Source organism: Periplaneta americana, chromosome 16 (assembly GCF_040183065.1).
Source record: "Periplaneta americana isolate PAMFEO1 chromosome 16, P.americana_PAMFEO1_priV1, whole genome shotgun sequence".
NCBI lineage: Eukaryota > Metazoa > Arthropoda > Insecta > Blattodea > Blattidae > Periplaneta > Periplaneta americana.
The window spans coordinates 162,686,561-162,706,189 of NC_091132.1; the positions used below are offsets into that span (position 1 = coordinate 162,686,561).

Below are 19,629 nucleotides of genomic sequence, written 5' to 3' on the forward strand. Positions count from 1 at the left end.
GTATATTGCTAAAGTTAAAACCAACTTATTACAACGACTAATACATTCCACGAGGATATATGAAAACACTATTAATTTTATTAACCACAACAGGTTGTTAGCTTCGATCCTTAAATTGTATTATTTAACATAAGGTGAAAAAGTACGTACCAAAGAATTTCCTAATAATATTCATGTTTCATATTCTCAGTGTCAATCTGATGAAATTGAACCAAAACTCCCAGACTGAGGCGGTGTTGTACCATACAGCAGTGTCATGACGTGATAATTTTTATGAAACTTTGAACCTTAAAAATTTTACACTCAGTTGAGAACACTGGCTGACTGTATAATTCGCAATGTCTGACTGGTGCCTGAATTGCGCCGATTCAATACCTTGGTGCTAGACACAAAATCTAGAGCCATGCAGATAATCATAGAATACATAAACACAATAAATCTTGAAGGACATGGAAATCGGTAGAACAGCTGATGCATGACAGCGCACAAATTCCTTGGCCAATCAGGAAACGTGTGGGGCAACATCACACTCGCCATATACGCTTCTAGAACGGTTCCATATACTTAGTTTGTGGACTGGCTTTCCAGAAAATCCCGGAATTTAATTGTATATTCCAGCAGTTCAGTATTCTTCACTTCCTTCAATGTAACAAACAGATTTTTAGTTATAAACTTTTTTTCGTAAGTTCTCCATTTCTGCACTTCCTTTTATTTTTTTCATTAATTTTCCGCTCTCACATAACCTCCCTCAAATTAATTTAAATATTATCCTCTCATCTACGTCTCAGTCTCCCAACTAACAATCTATATGCATTTCTGGATTCGCCCATACATGCCACATGCCCTGCCCATCACAAACGACTGGATTTAATGTTCGTAATTATGTCAGATGAAGAATACAATGCGTGCAGGTATGCGTTGTGTAACTTTCTCCATTCTCTTGTAACTTTGCCCCAAATATTTTCCTAACACCTATTCTCAAATACCCTTAACCTCTGTTCCTATCTCAAAGTGAGAGTCCAAGTTTCAGAACCATATAGAAAAACTGGTAATGTATTTAGAATATTTATTGACGACATATTTAAAACGATTCTGCGAAATGGTAATTAGTGAGGTGCGAGCCATTTCTTAATTCTCACAAAGAAAATATTTTGTTATTGTGAGTTATGATTTTAGAGGACTCAACTTATTTAATAAATAATGATGGAAGTGTCTAGAAACATCCAGATTAAATTTGTTTCCAATGATAACATTACGGTTTTTTAAATGAAAACTCATCTTTCAGTAACTCGTGTTACATCGAATAAATATTTGCTAGCATGGCTGTTTTAGCTCTTTCCGCAGTTGAAATAGCTATAATTCATGCATGAAGACTTTATAGCGGCGGAGCATTCCATAATTGAATGAAACTTTAATTCAAATTTCCCCCTTCTTCAAGATTGACAATGTGAACCAAGAGCACAAACGTGAATGTTCCATTCTATAATCTAATCTTAATGGCGAAACGTTGATAAGAAACGAAAACTGCGCCGACAGTGGCAGTTAGTAGAGTTAGCAATTAATAATGAAAACCCACGCCTTCTATTTCAGATTCAATAGACCTCAGTTTTTTTTTTTTTTTGCCATTAATGATATGATAGAGGATTCTTTGCTAAGTTTTGAATGAAATTATATAAAGTGTTAGACATAAGACACGGTAAAAACAATCAAGGTCCATCAAAAATCGAAATTGATTCTTATATTGGAAAGGAAGTACTATCATGTGGCCTAGCTAGTAATAAGAAATAATCGTTCTTGACATTCCACTACGTCAACTTCTATTAAATACACACATAAGAAAGCATTAAATGCTTAAACTTTAAAATTCGTTTTTCTCGAAACTTTCTAAAATGGACCTTGATCGTTATTTCCGTGTACCCTTCATATAGATACATTATTTCAAATGTTATGATTAATACTATTAAATCCCATCAAAATAAAATATAGCCCTATTTATTTCCACATCATCCGATATTGGTCTCCAGATTTCTTCATGTTCCGTGTTTTTATAGCTTTCATTCCATGTATCATATAAATAGGCCTACGAGTGACATCGTACAAATTCAGTAAGTTTCTGACTGCAATTATCAGGCATCTTTTCTCATTGTCAATAAAAACAATACAATTCATCGCCACCTGTGATATTACTTCTTTATCTCTTTCTACATTCAATCGTCATAAAGAGTATAAATGTCAAACGTCTTTGATAAATGTGTCACGAAAATTCGCTGAGCTACCAATTTCAGCGAGAAACTTGTTGGAGGTTTTCGCCCCGAACGAGAATCTCTTTGAGTGAGTGAAAGTCCATTTGAATTCATGTTATCAATCCTTGAATTTTCTCGCAAAAACATTTCGCTAGCGACATGGCTTCAAGTGTGTAACGGGACTTAGGGGCATCGAATTGGAACAGATTCTCCCTGTATCCCGGCGAATATGGGTGTTCACGTTAAACAACATGTAGAAACAATTTTCTATATGACATTTCATGGTTTCACACTTGAATGCAGGCACTAATGACCGTTTAAGTTATTAAACTTTGAAAAATTTCCACACACATCGCAGCACAGTAGTGTTTCGAAGTATGCTGGCATTTCTGGCTTTCCACTTTCCTGGGCTGCAAGAAATATCGTCTACAACCACAGCATTTCAATGGCTTTTAACTAATATGGTTCATCATATGAGTTTTTATACCTGTCTTACGCGAAAAGCACTTCCCACAATCATCGCATTTGAATGGCTTCTCACCTGCGTGTAGGCGTTCATGTCTTGATCGACTACTATGTTGAGAGAAACACTTCCCACAAAAATTGCAAACGAATGGTTTCTCAGAGAAGTGAATCCAGCCATGACTCTTTAAATTTCTCTGATTCGAAAAACACACTCCACAAATATCGCACTGAAATTGTTTCTCGCCCGTGTGTAGGCTATGATGACTCTTAACGGAACTCAAATAAGAAAAACACTTTCCACAGTCGTTGCATTTAAATGGTTTCTTACCAGTGTGTTTGCATTCATGAATTTTTAATTCACTCGGGTCAAAAAAGCACTTACCACAAGCATCGCATTTAAGTGGTTTATCGCCAGATTTCCGTCGTTGGTGCTTTCTTAGAGAAGCCAAATCCGAGAAACACTTTCCACAATCACTGCATTTGATTGGTATATCTATATGCCGGCGTCGGTGTCTCACAAGGGAGCTCCAATTGGAGAAACTTTTCCCACAGACATCGCATGTGAATATTCCCTCACTAGTATGGCTGTGTTCATGCCATTTTAGGCTACTCCTATTCGAATATAACTTTCCACAAACATCACATTTGAATGGATGGTCGCCCGTATGCAGGCTTTGATGGCTTATTAGGGAATCAGACTCATAGAAACATTTTCCACAAACATTGCATTTAAATAGTCTCTGACCAGTATGCAAGCGTCCATGCTTTTTTAGCTCACCTGACTGAGCAAAAGATTTTCCACAATCATTGCACTTGTATGGTTTCTCACCAGTATGCACGCGTACATGTCTTTTTAATTCACTCGGCTGCAAGAAGCACTTTCCACATACATCGCACATGAATAGTTTTTCACCAGTAACGTGCCTATGCATTTCTAAGCTACTTGCCTGAGCGAAGCACTTTCCACAGACTTGACATTTGAATTGCTTCTTACCTCGATGAGCTCGCAAAATGTTTGCGAATGGAACAGAATGCTTAATAGTCTCAGCTTGTGCAAATCCTTCGCAATCTGATGATACAGTGCTGTAATGTGTGTCTGCAAAACTATCACAAAAATACAGCATCAGTCTCTAAAATTCAGAATTAAATCAGCATTCACACAAATACAAAATCTACAAGAAATCACAAGTAAACTTCATAACAGAATTACACGTGAGTAGGTCACATTTATATTGTTTGAATATTTAATTTCACGCACCTATATAAAATGTAACAACAATTAAGTATTTAATGCTTTATAATTAATAACATTTAATAACAGTTTTGCTATACAGCTGCCAAACTTGGACACTGTCTGAGAGACAACGCTCAAATATACAAACATGCCAGAGGAAGATGTTAAGAAAAATACTGGGCAACACGCTACGAGACAGAATGACAAACTAAACACTGCAAAGACCAACGAACATTACTGACGCAGCAGAACGAGCCACGGCAACGAAGTGGACCTGGGGGGGGGGGGACATGTGGCGAGACTACACCAGGCAAGATGGACCCATGCAGTAACGATGTGGGACCCCTACGTCGGAAAGAGAGGACAGGGAAGACCACGGCTCAGATGGTCTGACATGTTTACCAAAGAGGCGGGGAAACAATGGTCGAAGACAGCAAAGAACAGAGTTTTGTGGAAAGAACTATGGAAGGTCATTGTAAATAGATAATGTAATCAGTGTTAAGATATTGTAAATAGTAAAGTCAGTATTAGTGAAAGTGTGAGATAAGTTTTGTAAATAGTAAAGTCAGTGTTGAGAAAGTATCAGTTAAATAGTGTAAACAGCAATCAGTGTTTGTCAAAGTGTTGGTGTTAGTATAATGTGGGTAGTGCAAAAAAATATAAACAAAGAAGAGAGTGCTGAGACTAGTTGAAGTCTAACAGGGTTATTAACCATATTACAAAAGTAGTATACACGACAAGCTCGCCTGGATTGGCTTACCAAGTGAGTACACTTGAACCATCCCTGTCGAGGGGGTTTTAACCGCATCACAGGAGGCCTGTGCCCAACATGGGACATCATGGCTAACATTCATTCATTCATTCGTTCAATCAATTAATAACAACGTAAATGGGCAACATAATGCAATGGCTAAATTATGCAAACTGAGAATAAATAGTAAAATTACCAGATTATCGAAAATAATAATAAATGGGAAGATTCTTCTTGCTAAAAAGGCAGATAAATATCACAGACGTCAATTCTCACCACACAGCTTCATTCATTTTACCTCATTAGTTGGATCGTCGACTAACTTTCAATATAGAATGAATAGTGGTATATAAATATGAATCAGAGTGATTTCTAAAGTAGTTCGTCCAGCATTGAAAGAAAGGGAATTATTTTATATAATTCTTTGTATATGTCTACGTAATATACACGAGATTTCTGCGGCCATATGCAGTAAATTCCTCGCTTAAAGACGTATGAAGTGGGTCTGGAAATCAAAAGCCCTATTATTCCATGACTGATGTAGAATAAAGTCGGGCACACAGCAGTGGATAAATGGCAAATGGCAGGAATATTAATTTTCAATTTTAGCACAAAAAAATTGAATGTTAGAGACCTAATTCCAGAATTTAGGACACAATGAAACTGAAGAATGATTTCAAATCGGACGTTACTTGTGGAACTACAAGGTGCAGCTAAGTATTCAGACGGTTTTAGAAGGCCGTTTACTGAGCAACATGAGGGGTTATGGATATCGATCAACAGTCATTTGTTAGCATTTTTTATGTCATTTTGTGTAATCATGGAGTATTGTGCTTTCGTTATCGAGACATTTTTCAAGAATGGTGATTTAGTTGTGAAAACTGAACATGCCTTTCATCTCCAATTTAATGTTGGCTGTCAAGGAGCCGTTCCTGCTCACAATACCATTTTCAGATGGGTATAAAACTTTCAATTATCAGCATCAGCTTGCAAGAAAAAAACACCAGGTCACGTTCGAAGTGTACGAACGCCAGATAACATTGAGCGAGTTAGAGTGGCTGTTACGAGGAGTCCACATCGATCAGCTAGACGGCAGGCTATAGCACTGCGACTTTCAGAAGGTTCTGCGCGTCGAATATTGCACTGAGATCTTAAGTTTCATCCATATAAACCTATGATTGTTCAGCAATTGAATGAGGGAGACTACCTAAAGCAGGACATTCGCCGAGAGAATGGTGGAAATTTTCGCTGACGAAGTTGTTATGTTCATGAGTGACGAGGCACATTTCCATTTAAATGGTTATGTTAATAATCAGGACTTTAGATACTGGGCCCCCGAAAATCCTAAGGAACTACACGAGCGTTCGCTTCACTGTGCAAAGGTTACAGTGTGGTGCTGTGTTTAGATACTGCGTCATGGGTCCGTGTTTTTGTAGGAGAACAGGAACACCGTGCAGTGAATAGCGAACGCTACGTCGAAATCTTAAGGGCATTTCTTCAACCAGAACTGCGCAGGCGTCTAAGTGGGATTGACAGACAAATTGTATGGTTTCAGCAAAATGGTGTCATAGCTCATACAACAGAAAATTAAATGACAGTTTTGCTCTGCATGTTTCCAGTGCACATAATTTCTCGGCGTTTCGACAATCCCTGGCCTCCCCTCTCGCCTGACCTTACCGTCTGCGACTACTTTCTGTGGGGTTACCTGAAGTCCAAACTGTATGTAAACAGGCCCCAAACAACTGATGACCTGAAGATTGCCATTGCCCAAGGAAATCGCCAAGATTGATGGCGAAATGTTCGAAAGAGCGACACGCAACAGAGGGAAAGACTTGAAGAGTGCATAGAGAGGGAGACAGACACCATTTGAAGGACATAATTTTCAAGACTATCTAAATGTATGTCAATAAAATGGTATATAGCAAATTTTCTTTTGGCAATAACAGATTTGTTCTAATAGACATAACTGGGTCATTTGCAGAATTTGTATAACAAATGATGTCCATCAATTCTTACCCTTTCCATTATTGCATTTATAACGATAGAGTTATAAATTCCTAACAGTGAGTAGTTTCAATACTAATGTAGTAAACGTCACAAGAATTATTTCCTTCGTGTGAAAGATTTCACGAGAATAAAATAAAATTCTGATACTGACAGCTAAAATGCAGTGTCCATACTGGTTAAGTTTTTAAAATGGAGCATGATTATGTCCAGATAAACGTTTGTTTAATAATATAATTGACAAAAAAAATTAAAGAAACATTTGGTATCTTCATTTATGTCCGAGTTTATATTTCCTTAAATATAATTACACAATTACTCTAGTCCAGCAAGTCAGTCAGGTCTGTTACACTATTCTGTTCCTATGGATACACAGTTGAAAAAGAGATCCCACAGATGTCAGCACAAGTCAAGATGATGCACAAAGGCACATATTGATTGTACTGCTATGTTCACTCATTTTGATTTGGCGAGTTTGTGTGTCATACTCTTGCTTTGTGTTTTAGTCTAAGCGTGCATTTTTACTCTGTCAGATCTGTTTGTGTTGTGTTTTCCACAAATAATAACATATAAAGTCAAGATCAAGAGGACATAATAGTACACGTGTCCAGTAGTGAAGTTACTAATTTGAAGATTTTAAAGCAAAAACATTTTAGGTTAGCACATGCTTGTTTGCTTTGTCATGTCTGTTACCTATCAGATCTGTTACTCCGTCATGTCTGTTACATCATTCAAGCAAGGTGAGTGTACAGTGGCTGATTACTATGGCAGAGACATTGCACTATATTAATAAATGCAGAATATGCACTAAATAGTACTTTAATTTTGACGTTCTCAATCGTCCATTTGTTTACAATTTTTGCAAATGATCCAACTACTGAGTTATTTCCATCTGAAAATCGTTTGATTCCTCTGCCGCACCTTGTATATAATTCTATGATCAGCATTGACTTCGTATCTTTTTCCCCGCATTATATCTGTAGCCTACCTTTTCTGTGTGGCCACGGTGCTTCCCATTCGTGCATGATTCTTAGCAATCTTACCCATTCATTCACAGTATAGGGATAAACCATCCCGTGCCATAACAGATTGCAGATTAATGTCATTAGCGAAAATTTTAATTGAACAATGCAAGGAAGGACTATGCGAAGACTAGTGCACTACACTCACCTATTAGTTAAATTCTCATTCTCCTCTGCCGTAACTTCTAATTTCAGCTCTTCCTTTATTGCGTCAAAGTCACACAACTCTTCCTAAAAAAATAAAGAACAAGCATAACACAAATATGGCGCAACGTTACATGAAGAGTGCATCCAATTTCATGCAATAGGCCTGCATTTAAGTCCTACCGAAAGAAAGTAGAAACTTTAATAAAAGTTTGTGGAGCACATATTTCTAATACAGGGAAATCTTAACTGTTTTTATAAGAATGATCTGTGAGCAAACATGTCATTACTTACAAGGAGAGGACACGCTCTGTATATCACCGAATTAAATCAGATTTTGTGACATGGAAGTACAAGACACACTGTTTAAAGTCATACCTGGTATGGGTGGCCAAATAACCCTCGTTTTGGAAATATTGGCAATTGTTTGTGACATACTTCCGTTAGGTGCCTAATAGGGAAGCATTAGACTGTGGTTGGATGCTGAGTTGTCCAGGCAACCCGAGTTCGAATCCTAATGCCTTCTCATTTTTTAAAGCTTGATATTATTATTATTATTATTATTATTATTATTATTATTATTATTATTTTAATTCACTTTCAGTTGTCAGTTCCTATATTCAAATCCATGTTGAAATATGCGTGGTACGCATCAAAATTGATAAACGAATGAGAAGTATTTGTGAATGTGAAGGATATCTGTGTCGCAGCAGAAGTGCGTAAAAATGTGTGTGACTGTGGACAACCTTCTTTCATTTGCTGTGCATAGTGTAGGAAATATGTATGTTTTGTGTGTTTTTATGACATCATAGTGAATCGGGTACAAAATGAAATGGAATAGCTGCTACGGAAATAGAACAGACATTGAGAAATATGATATAGGTATGGAAATAGATAATTGTGATCACAATATTAATCATTATTAAAAGAAAAAAATATAGAACCAGTTAAGATTTGAATTCAGGTTGCCTGGATAACAACTCAGCATCCAACCATATGGGCTATGCTGCTATGCAAGCTAATGCTCCTCTGTTAGGCAACTAACGGAAGTATGTCACAAACAATAGCCAATATTTCCAAAACGAGGGGCCATTGGCGACCCATATCAGGTATGACTTTAAACAGTACGTCTAGTACTTTCATCTCACACAATCTTATTCCATTCGGTGATATACAGAGCGTGTCCTCTCCTTGTCAGTAATAAATTCAGTGGCATAACCTCAACCAGACAATGACAGTTTTTTGATAACAATGTTTAATTTAAAACATAAATACGTCAAAATAAAACCCAACAAAAATTTCAGTGTCACAACATACAGGGTGATTCAGATCACCCATAATAGTCATTTATTTCGGAAACTAGTGCATTAAAATTTTGGAGACAAAAATATCTGTAACTAAATAAACATGTGAACTTTCACTGGAGCTTGATTTCATCAATCAGTCCTAACAGGAAGTAGTCAGTGGCGTATCACTTTAAAATCTCATATGGGAGTCAGGGTCAAGTAGGGTACCATTTGATAGAGCTCTTCAAAAGAAACAACTTTCATAGGAAACGTTTTTATTACTTTTTCAATGAGGAAACGTACGAAAAGACAATGCCACAGTGGCAGCTGACTGGCTGAGGCAAGTGTGTATATAATCACTTAGTGATTTCAGACGGCGCTCATTCTGTGGGATCCCGGCCACTTAGTCACTCGTAATGAGTGCACCTCTGCACATTAGTGTGTTGGTCATTGTGGCACTGTCACATATCTGTGACAGTGCATGAGGGTTGGCCACTAAATGTAAACTAAGAGGTGGAGCTTAAACTGAGATGATTCAATCCAGCATTGGAATTGGAATCCAGTGTCGCTCAGTGGATAGAGCGTCAACATGTAGAGCTGAAAACCCGGGTTCGAATCCCGGTGCCGGAGAGAATTGTTCTCTGCTCTACCGAGCTTTCATCATATTGTGCTGACAGTTGTGTTGTGATAAAAAATCACAAAAGTATTAAAGCTTCGGCAAAGAAAGGAACCTTAAGTGAAAATTAAATTGTAATCCTAACTTCAATACTATTCCCTTCATCAGCGTTTCTCAAACTATGGTCCGCGGACCACCTGTGGTCTTCGAAGTCGGCCCTTGTGGTCCTTCAAAAAGGACAGAAGAAAAAATCAAATTCAAACGAATTGCATTCAAACTATAGCTGAAAACCTTAGTTTGTAAATGACACATGGCAATCGCCTTTCACTTTTTCTTCCAGTACTAACATTTTATGAAATTTATTACCCTGCCTGTCTACTGGCTTCCCACTCTACTCTCGGCAACAAAAGAGGGATTTAAAACACTATGAACGTGGTGTTTCTCGCCATCTTTTCCCTGCACATCAGCTGATGGCATGTGGCTATGTACAGTGGCATGTCTTTCAGATATATTCTGAAAACTAAACGAACTAAATCTCTCTCTACAAGGTAATTCTTTGACTGTTCTCAATGCGCATGAGAAAATAAAGGTGTTTGAGAGGAAACTTGGTTTGGGGCCAGTTCCCTAAAACAGAGGATTTTTTCACTATTGCCAACCCTGGAGTCTTTTTTGGTTGAAAATGATTTCGTTATTGGAAAAGAATTGTGCAATGACATATGTTCGCATCTCGAAACTCTGAGGTCACAATTTAAAACTTATTTTCCAAATAAATATGACGTATTTTCATGTGTTCGTGATCACTTTAATTGCGATATTGAAAATAACAAACTTTCATTGAGTGAAAGAGAACAGTTAATTGAACTCTCGAATGACAAAGGACTTAAAATAAAATTCGAACCGGAAGGTAGGGTTAATTTCTGGACCTCAACACAAGCTAAAAGAGAATATACCGAGCTGTACAGTGATGCTTTACAGATTATAATTCAGTTTGCTTTTACGTATCTGTGTGAGAAAGGGCTTTCATCACTAACTCTAATAAAAACAAATTATCGAAATCGACTCGATGTATGTGACAATCTCCGACTTAAGCTTACCAGCATACATTCAAATCTAGAACAATTCTGCAAGAATCAGAAGGCATATCTATCTCATTAATGTGAGTACGAACATTTATTTACTTCGTTTAGTGAATAAGTTAAATATTATCCATACTCTAATAGCCTTGAATTATTAAAAAAATCGAAAATGAATTTTTTTCTATTAAAATTAACTTAGTTAATAGTAATATAAAATTAATATAATTTAATTAATTTTAATCAATTAATTCTATTTTAAACTATAAGTATACTAGTATTAAAATATGCTACAAAAGTCGTAAATTTGTTTTCGAAAGGAACAAGAGTAAGGTAGTCCTCGGAACTGTTCTGACTTAAAAAGTGTCCCCATTTCAAATAAGTTTGAGAAACACTGCTCTACATAATGATATTGTGTAAGCAAAGTTACTTAATTGAAAATTAAATAAAATCAGAGGTCAAATCTAGGATATATTGTATAAAGAGAGTATAATCGACAGTAAGTACACTAAAACAGTGGTAGTTCTTTCACATGTCTAACTACACTGGGGGAAAGTTGTACAGAGATGGCGTTCATGACAAACAGAATACAAGATAAAGCTTGCAATTATACCTAGAGCACTCAATAAGCCCACTCACCTTAGCCTCGTGTTTCATCTCCGATGTGAAATCACAACTGTTGTCCTCACATTCTATCTTTATCTGAGAGGATATTTGCACACCCTGGGGAACAAAGAGATATCACAAATGAGTAATTTATATTAGATACCGGTTTTCAACTTAAATTTAACTGTTAGAGGCTGGACTCTGGTTCTCCAGATGAGGGCTTGGCCATTATTTCAGGCACGAGAGAAATTGTACGAGTAAAAACAATAGGAATTACAGAGAGTCCAGGACCTGTATACAAAAATTGAGGAAGTTGCTTACATACATAGTATACGTACAATTATATGCATACATACATACATATCCTACATACATACACAAACAGCATACCGTTATGCATACATAAATAAATACACACATACATAGCACTACAAACACACACAAATGAACAGATGCACACACGAACCCATGCATGCATCCTCTCACAATGCACGCACGTATTGACACACATATATACATACATACATACATACATGATGCAGAATCACTAAATTATTTTAAGGGGGTAGGTACAGCTTAACAGGTTGGAAAAAATCTATTTTTCAAAATATTTTTTTATTTGATGCAACATTTGTTGAAGTTCATTTTAGTGAAAGAATTATGTGAATATTAGAGTATTATAGATTTATTAATTTGTCCTACAGATTGATATCTGTAATATTGACAATTAATATTTGAGGAGAAAAATTCGCTCCGGTGCCGGGGATCGAACCTGGGTCCTTGGTTCTACATACCAAGCGCTCTGACCACTGAGCTACGCCGAATTTAATCCACAGCACTGGATCGAATTCTCCTCCTTCGATGTGTCCCTTTGTGGCCTGACTCCAAGTTAGGCATATATGTTGACGTATATGTCCAATGTCAACTGCCATTATACTAGGAGCGCACTCAGCTGAGTGACTTGTTTGGCCGGGAATCCGCAGTTAAGTGCACAGTTATCTGTACAGACATATGCACTGCTAGCTATGAGAATATTATAGATGTATTAATTTGTCCTACAGAATGATATCTGTAATAAAAAAATTAATGGTGTTCTGATTACATTAGTGAACTCAAAACACGGAGAATTCAACATTTCACTAATAATTTGAAAGTGTTAATTTGAGGTCTGCAAGTTTTTTTCGTTTTTAATGAATGTGTGTTAAATACAGTCTCAATCCAACAAATATTGTCTATTGGCCATACCGCACCTTTACCATAATCCAACGAACCTTTAATGTTAAATATTTGGAAAGTAATATTCATACTGAGTTAATACTCCAAATCCAAAATGATTGTATTTTCCAAAATTTCCATTAATCTCCAGCAATCTCCACCGACACCAATATTAAAAAAACACAAATGATAAAATTAATCTCCATAAATACCTGCCCCTGTATATTGACCATGCCATTATAGAATGACACGATATTTTAAAATGGACTGCATCCCTTTGTATAATATCTTATTTGCAAGCAATTTTTAATTCGTCAGAAAGTAACCTCCAAAGAGCTAATATACTTGAAAGAATCGGAAAAGAATACAATTTGAACATTTCAACCACCAAAACTAAAGTATTAGCATTTCAGGGCTAAAGCCATCTCAGATACAGAATTGTAATAAATAGAAGAATTGTAGAACAAGTAAGCAACTTCAATTACTTAGGATTGAATATTTTATATTTCCAATAAAATGGCATTAATATAAAAATTCAGAAAGTCCAGAAAATATGTGGTAGCATAAGAAGAACACTAAGGCATAAAACAAGACAAGAGAGACAACTAAAATTTTGTAAATGGCAGTCCTACTAGTAACTTATGGATGTGAAAACTGAATTCTGAACAGGACAGATAGGAGAAGAATTGAAGCTGCATAAATGAGATTCCTTAGATTGTTGGCAGGCTACTCCATTCTAGATAAGAAAAGGAATACAGAAATATGAGATGAATTGCAAATATTTAGTCTAAAAGAAAGGATAGATGAAATGAGGAGAAATTGGCAAGAGCACTTAATGAGAATCCCACAAGAATGGATGCCAAAAATAATATATTCATTCAATCCAACCGGATTTCAAAGTAGAGGTAGATCTTTAATGAGATGGAGAGACCAGCTTTATTCTCTTGAAGAAGTAACAGACCAGCAGGTCTAAACCTTGAAGTGGATGATGATGATAACTGTTGCAACTACTTCGCATGTAAATTTGCAGTGAAACATGTAATTAAATTTTCCATACACACTACAAATGATCGATCATCAATAAAATCGTAGATAGGACTGTCAGAAAATCATAGAAAACACAGGTAATCACACATTAATCTTATAAGTTACACTGCAACTCACGTGTTTAAGTGTCGATCCTGCAAAAAGTTTACAAAATTCATTTTCTATAACAAGAACTAAAAAAATACATTAGTAGCTAGAAACGTCACAACTTGAAGTCGAAGCTTCATCTGCTGCAACGTGTGCAGTCTATAGATGCACTCGTAATTGTGGACTTTTAATTAGAAAACGACTTAGGCCATCTCAAAGCTACATTTTCCGATGAAGTGAGATAGTTGTCTAAAAAGCCGGATGTGACGTCAGAAGTCATGATCCAAAGCTAATAGTGCATAGCAATGAAGTCCGTAGTAGCTAGTAGACGAAAATGTTTGCTTGATGACTTGTTCACTAAAAGAACACTGACATCTCATCAGCAATTGGGGTTATGAAATATGAAGATGCTTTGGAAGTGAAATAATGTAAATATAATGTACTGTTGAAGACTCTAATCTTGGAACCTGACAATAATGCGACGTGGCTATACAGTTCGCAATAGTGACCCCTGCTACCAACTGTCTAAAAAATGTGTTACCTACCTCATAGCGGAAACTGCTGAGCAAGTCTCATGTCAGCATCACATTCAGATGTGGTGTTACTGTTCTCACTACCCCTACTGCCATCACCGTCATCAGTATTATTAATATTATCACTATCACTAATGTTGGGGACTGATAGGATGCGTTACGGGATTTCAAGTTGGCTATCCATTCACCAGTCAGTACTCTAGCATATATAAACAGTGTACCTGCTGAATAATAATGCCCAAGGTTGAAGGTTTTCAGGCGCATATTTTTGCTGCGGAATTTGGTGAGTGTTTTGAAGTGAATGACGGGAATAATATATGTAAATTATGTAATAAAAATATACGAGGTTACAAGCGATATTATATACTGAGATATTGTAGCACAAGAACATAAAGGAGGAAACTCAAACCCACGAATAATTCTACAGTATGATAGTTCTTCTGCACATAACGAAAGGTGCGTAATGTTATGTAGCGTATATTTACTTTTAGAGTTGTCCAGATTTGTTTATATGCACCTTGTTATTCGTGTAATCGATCGCACAGCCAAGTCAATGTCCTCGTACTAGCTCAAATCCCCAGCCTATATAGCATGCTGCAGTCAACTTGTATAATCTGTCCCCAATATTACAAGCCTAATAATAATTTCATTAATCACATATGATAGTTAATCTTTTTACAAGTATTGTCTTTCTATATTTTCAATGTGTCTACAGAATCCTTCTCAGTCTTCATTTGTCACAAGATAAAGTGCACTTTTTGTCACTTGCATTAATTTGTGTAAATTTAAATCGCCCATGACATTATTGTCCCTGACAATATGTTTCACCTTAGTTCAAGCCAATTCAATTGGAATCAAACTGCACATATAACGCGGCAATCTAAGAACTTTGTGGTTACCAGTATGTTGTTCCAAAATGTTGTCAATTCTGTAATTTTTTTGCTTTGGCTTCAGAGATAGAATAAAGTTATAGAGGTCGTTCTTTCTCATACTTTCATCATAGTTCACTTCTTTCTTGGGAAGCCAAGAGATCATGTCTGTCTTTACTGCATATGCAGATGACGCTTTGTCGATCTGGAGACAGTGATACGGAGTGTTGTTGAGAACAATAACTGCCTGAGGAGGAAGATAGGATATCAACTTTTGTATTACCCATCTTTCAAAATTGTCGGCGTTCATCTGACCGTGGTAATCTCCCGTTGCACTTCCGGCTTTATATATAAGTTATGCATTAGGAAGGAAGCCATTAATTCTTCCTACATGTACCAGGATCAATGTTTGTTCAGAGTTTACATTCGTATGGACATTTACACTCTCATTTTACCAACATTTTCGAAATGTCATATTGTTATTCACCCAGGTCTCGTCTATGTAAAAAACTGAATGTTCCTTGCTCCAAAATTCATTTATTTGCACCAGATATATCGATCTTCAATCTACGATGGGTGAAATAATTTTTAGAATATCTTGTAATATTGAACACGTGCGATGATGAGACACAAGCGTCAGTACGTTATCTGATGTTTTTGACTCTCCGTTTACCCCACTTCTTCACACTGTAAGTTCCAAGATTGGAGTATTCAACTTTAGAATAACATGTTAACTTTGAATATTGACATTGTTAGTACCTTCTTTATAATGTCTTAAACATTATTGTAATACTATATTAAGCCCTCAACTTTTCCACATGACTCGCAATGAAACTGCATTAGGACACTGCCTTCTTAATTCAGTGCTGCACCGATAGTCTATGCAGAAGGCCATGTTTCAAACATAGGTACATGTCCAAAGTTCCCTAGTGTGTTGTTACAAGTCACCTAGTTACTATAGTCACTAGTGCGTAGTACCTATCAACTTGAGCTTTGAGACACGGCCTTAGTTTCTACCTAATATACTGCACTAGACATGCGAAAAATTAGAAAGTATGAATGTTTATAAAATAAACTTGCAATAAAGCAAGCAAGTATGTTAAATTAGAAGCTGTGATCAACTTTCAAGTGCGAATACTACGTGAAAGATACATATAATCATTCGGTATGATGACAGAGGAGAATAGGATCTCTAGGTTTATTTTTTTTATTTTTAGTCTGATAGTCTGTTGAATATAATTTAATAGGTGTACACTTTTTGTCATATTTAGGCCGTGTCTCAAAGCTACATTTTCAGCTGAAGTGAACTAGATTGTTGACTGGAGGTGACGTCAGAAGTTACGATCCAAAGCTATGCAGTGAATAGCAATTAAGTCCGTAGTAGCTAGTAAATGAAAATGCTTGCTTGATTGTTGACTTGTATACTAAGACCGTGTCTCAAAGCTACATTTTCAGCTGAAGTGAACTAGATTGTTGACTAAATAGCCGTATGTAACATCAGAAGATACGATCCAAAGCTATGTAGTGAATAGCAATCAAGTCCGTAGTAGCTAGTAAACGAAAATGCTTGCTTGATTGTTGACTTCTATACTAAGGCCGTGTCTCAAAGCTACATTTTCAGCTGAAGTGAACTAGATTGTTGACTAAATAGCCGGATGTGACATCAGAAGTTACGATCCAAAGCTACGCAGTGAATAGCAATCAAGTCCGTAGTAGCTAGTAAACGAAAATGCTTGCTTGATTGTCGACTTGTATACTAAGGCCGTGTTTCAAAGCTACATTTTCAGCTGAAGTGAACTAGATTGTTGACTGGATATGACATCAGAAGTTACCATCCAAAGCTACATAGTGCATAGCAATCAAGTCCGTAGTAGCTAGTAAACGAAAATGCTTGCTTGATTGATGACTTGTTCATTAAACAAACATGGGCATCTCATCAGCAATTGGGGTTATGATATCTAAAGATGCTTTGGAAGTGAAATAATGAAAAATATAATATTCGACAACAGCTAAAATTACACGCACGGCTGTACTAGATTCACGGACTCAACAGAAAACCATCTTGTACCACATACGTCTAATTACCGACACATAGTAACTGTATCAATGATTTTCACATTAGTCAGTATGAACAATATAATTTAAAAAAAAAGTGAAAAGTCTACAAAGGCTACAATAACACATAGTGCCAAAAACCACAGATAAATCAGTGAACAAGAAGTGCGTCATTCAAGACAGTGATTTTAACCAAGATCAGCAGACGCAGACCAATTCAACGACATAACAACTGGCTAACACGGCAAACCATACATGTGTTCAAAGTATTTTTATAGTGTATACTTCATTTCATTTATATTTATATGTTATATTATTGCTCTCACATAATTTTGCACTGTCCGACACGGTCTTTTATAGTGAATTTTAACAGAATCTTAACAAGTAACTAGAGACACTGAATTAGGTTAAGTCATAGCAATGATCAACTCTAGTAGACTAGAAAATCATGATAGGTTCTATGCATTTGAAACAACCCACAACACAATACGAGGCTAGGTTTTCATCACACATGTTGACATAATATCCTAACATCTGAAGATGATACAATAAAAATATCGAAAACGTTAAACGTAAATTAACAACATTAAGATAAGCAAAGGTGGAAAATAAAAAAAATTGCTATAGTTAAATAAAAAATCTCTAGTGTGTAGTTTACAAGTTAGCTAGTTCCTAGTTAGGCCGTGTCTCAAAGCTCGAGTCCATACTACACACTAGTGACTAGCAACTAGACGACTTGTAAACTAAACACTAGGGAGTTTTGGAAATGTATACTTGAAACATGGCCTACTTCATAGACTATTTTTCTAAAAACCATGACATCAAGGTGCAGCACTGAATTAAGAAGGCAGTGTCCATGCAGTTTCATTACGAGTTATGTGGAAAAGGTACGGACTTAATATATTGCAATAATGTTTTACAGACGGTACTAACAATGTCAGTGTTCAAAGTTAACGTGTTATTCTACATAATATTTACATTATTTCACTTCCAAAGCATTTTCAGATTTCATAACCCCAATTGTTGATGAGGTATCTATGTTTGTTTAGTGAACAAGTCAACAATCGAGCAAGCATTTTCGTTTACTAGCTACTACGGACTTGATTGCTATGCACTATGTAGCTTTGGATCATAACTTCTGACGTCACATCCGGCTATTTAGTCAACAATCTAGTTCACTTCAGCTGAAAATGTAGCTTTGAGACACGGCCTTATTAGCATGTAGTATGGACTTGAGCTTTGAGACACGGCCTTATATAAAGGACTAAATGTCATCTATACAAAATAGACAGTAATGGCTTTTAATATAGGTACCTCTAATATATGTTTCTTCTCGTTCTCATCTATGCCATGATTTGTTTCTAAAGCCAGTGGGTCGACCTCGAGTTCCGCCTTAATCACGTCCATCGTAACTGAAAGAATTAACAAACTGACTATGCTAAGATCCATACAAGTAATAAAAAACGATATTTATGTTCAACGTATGTATCGCTATACGAGAAACCACTTGTTCATGATTGTATTCATGTAGTTTTTCTGGAAAACAATGCCGAATTAGAAAATAGATTTCAACTATCCCGACTTCCGGCAAATTAGAAGTTAAGGCAAATACTTTCAATATTCACGGATACAAACTTACACACCCATGAAGTATGAAATTGAACAAAGCAGCAATATCCTCACTTCCACAACCAAAATTTACGTGTATAAATACAATCTAGAATCATGATCAAGTGTGCCGTGACTACGGACATCAAGCGGCGATATATTAAACCCAGATAAAAAGAAATAAAATATAAATGACAAAGGATTTACAAATTCTTGATTACTGGATCAATACTGGCACAGCCTGCGGTTTAACTGAATATAATTTTGTTGTTATATTTCATCATTAGAAAATGCGTTTCATTTCTTTGACATTACAGAAGACCCAATATACAGAATGTAAGGGGAATAAGTGCCGTGCTTTTCATAGTCTTCGGGGCCTCTCTATAGGATCAAAAAACGTTCATACAACATTGGGGCGTTATACTGCTTATATCGGTACTAAAATTACAATAACATTACATCAGTAGGTACTGCTAGCAAAGAGTTAATATTAGTTTAAATAAATATTTGCGTCTTTTAAGTTTTCGTGAAATTAAATAATAATACAAATTTAAATTTGTTAATATTCTGGCGTGAGAGACGTGGCATCATGTTAGCAGGATTCATGCAGCTGACTATTCTGCACAGTAGTACAGATTACCGGAGTTCAAGCTCCTTGTTCATTGGACTCCTGCTGAGCGGATGGCAGTTCAGTACAGGTATTCGATAAACAACATGAAACGTCAGAGTTCAGGAATATCATGATATGTTATTAATTTTATGGAGGAAGTC

The 19,629-nt window shown here is 36.2% G+C and overlaps 1 protein-coding gene across 3 annotated transcripts in view; it reads right to left on the reverse strand.

Moving 5' to 3' along the window:
• Window positions 1-18,988, reverse strand: part of LOC138691698 (zinc finger protein 665-like) — a 43,842-nt gene extending 24,854 nt beyond the window's left edge. The window contains exons 1-5 of one of the 3 annotated variants that reach the window (XM_069813955.1): window positions 18,894-18,988; window positions 18,565-18,662; window positions 11,478-11,561; window positions 7,868-7,950; window positions 3,703-3,812 (exon numbers count right to left, since the gene is read on the reverse strand). In XM_069813955.1, the coding sequence (XP_069670056.1) occupies window positions 3,703-3,812; window positions 7,868-7,950; window positions 11,478-11,561; window positions 18,565-18,662; window positions 18,894-18,897 (379 nt within the window). In that variant the 5' untranslated portion in view covers window positions 18,898-18,988. Of the gene's footprint in view, window positions 1-26; window positions 3,813-7,867; window positions 7,951-11,477; window positions 11,562-18,564; window positions 18,663-18,893 lie in introns of those variants that run through there. The other 2 variants (XM_069813952.1, XM_069813953.1) reach the window with 2 other exon arrangements.
• Between the last annotated feature and the right edge of the window lie 641 nt (window positions 18,989-19,629).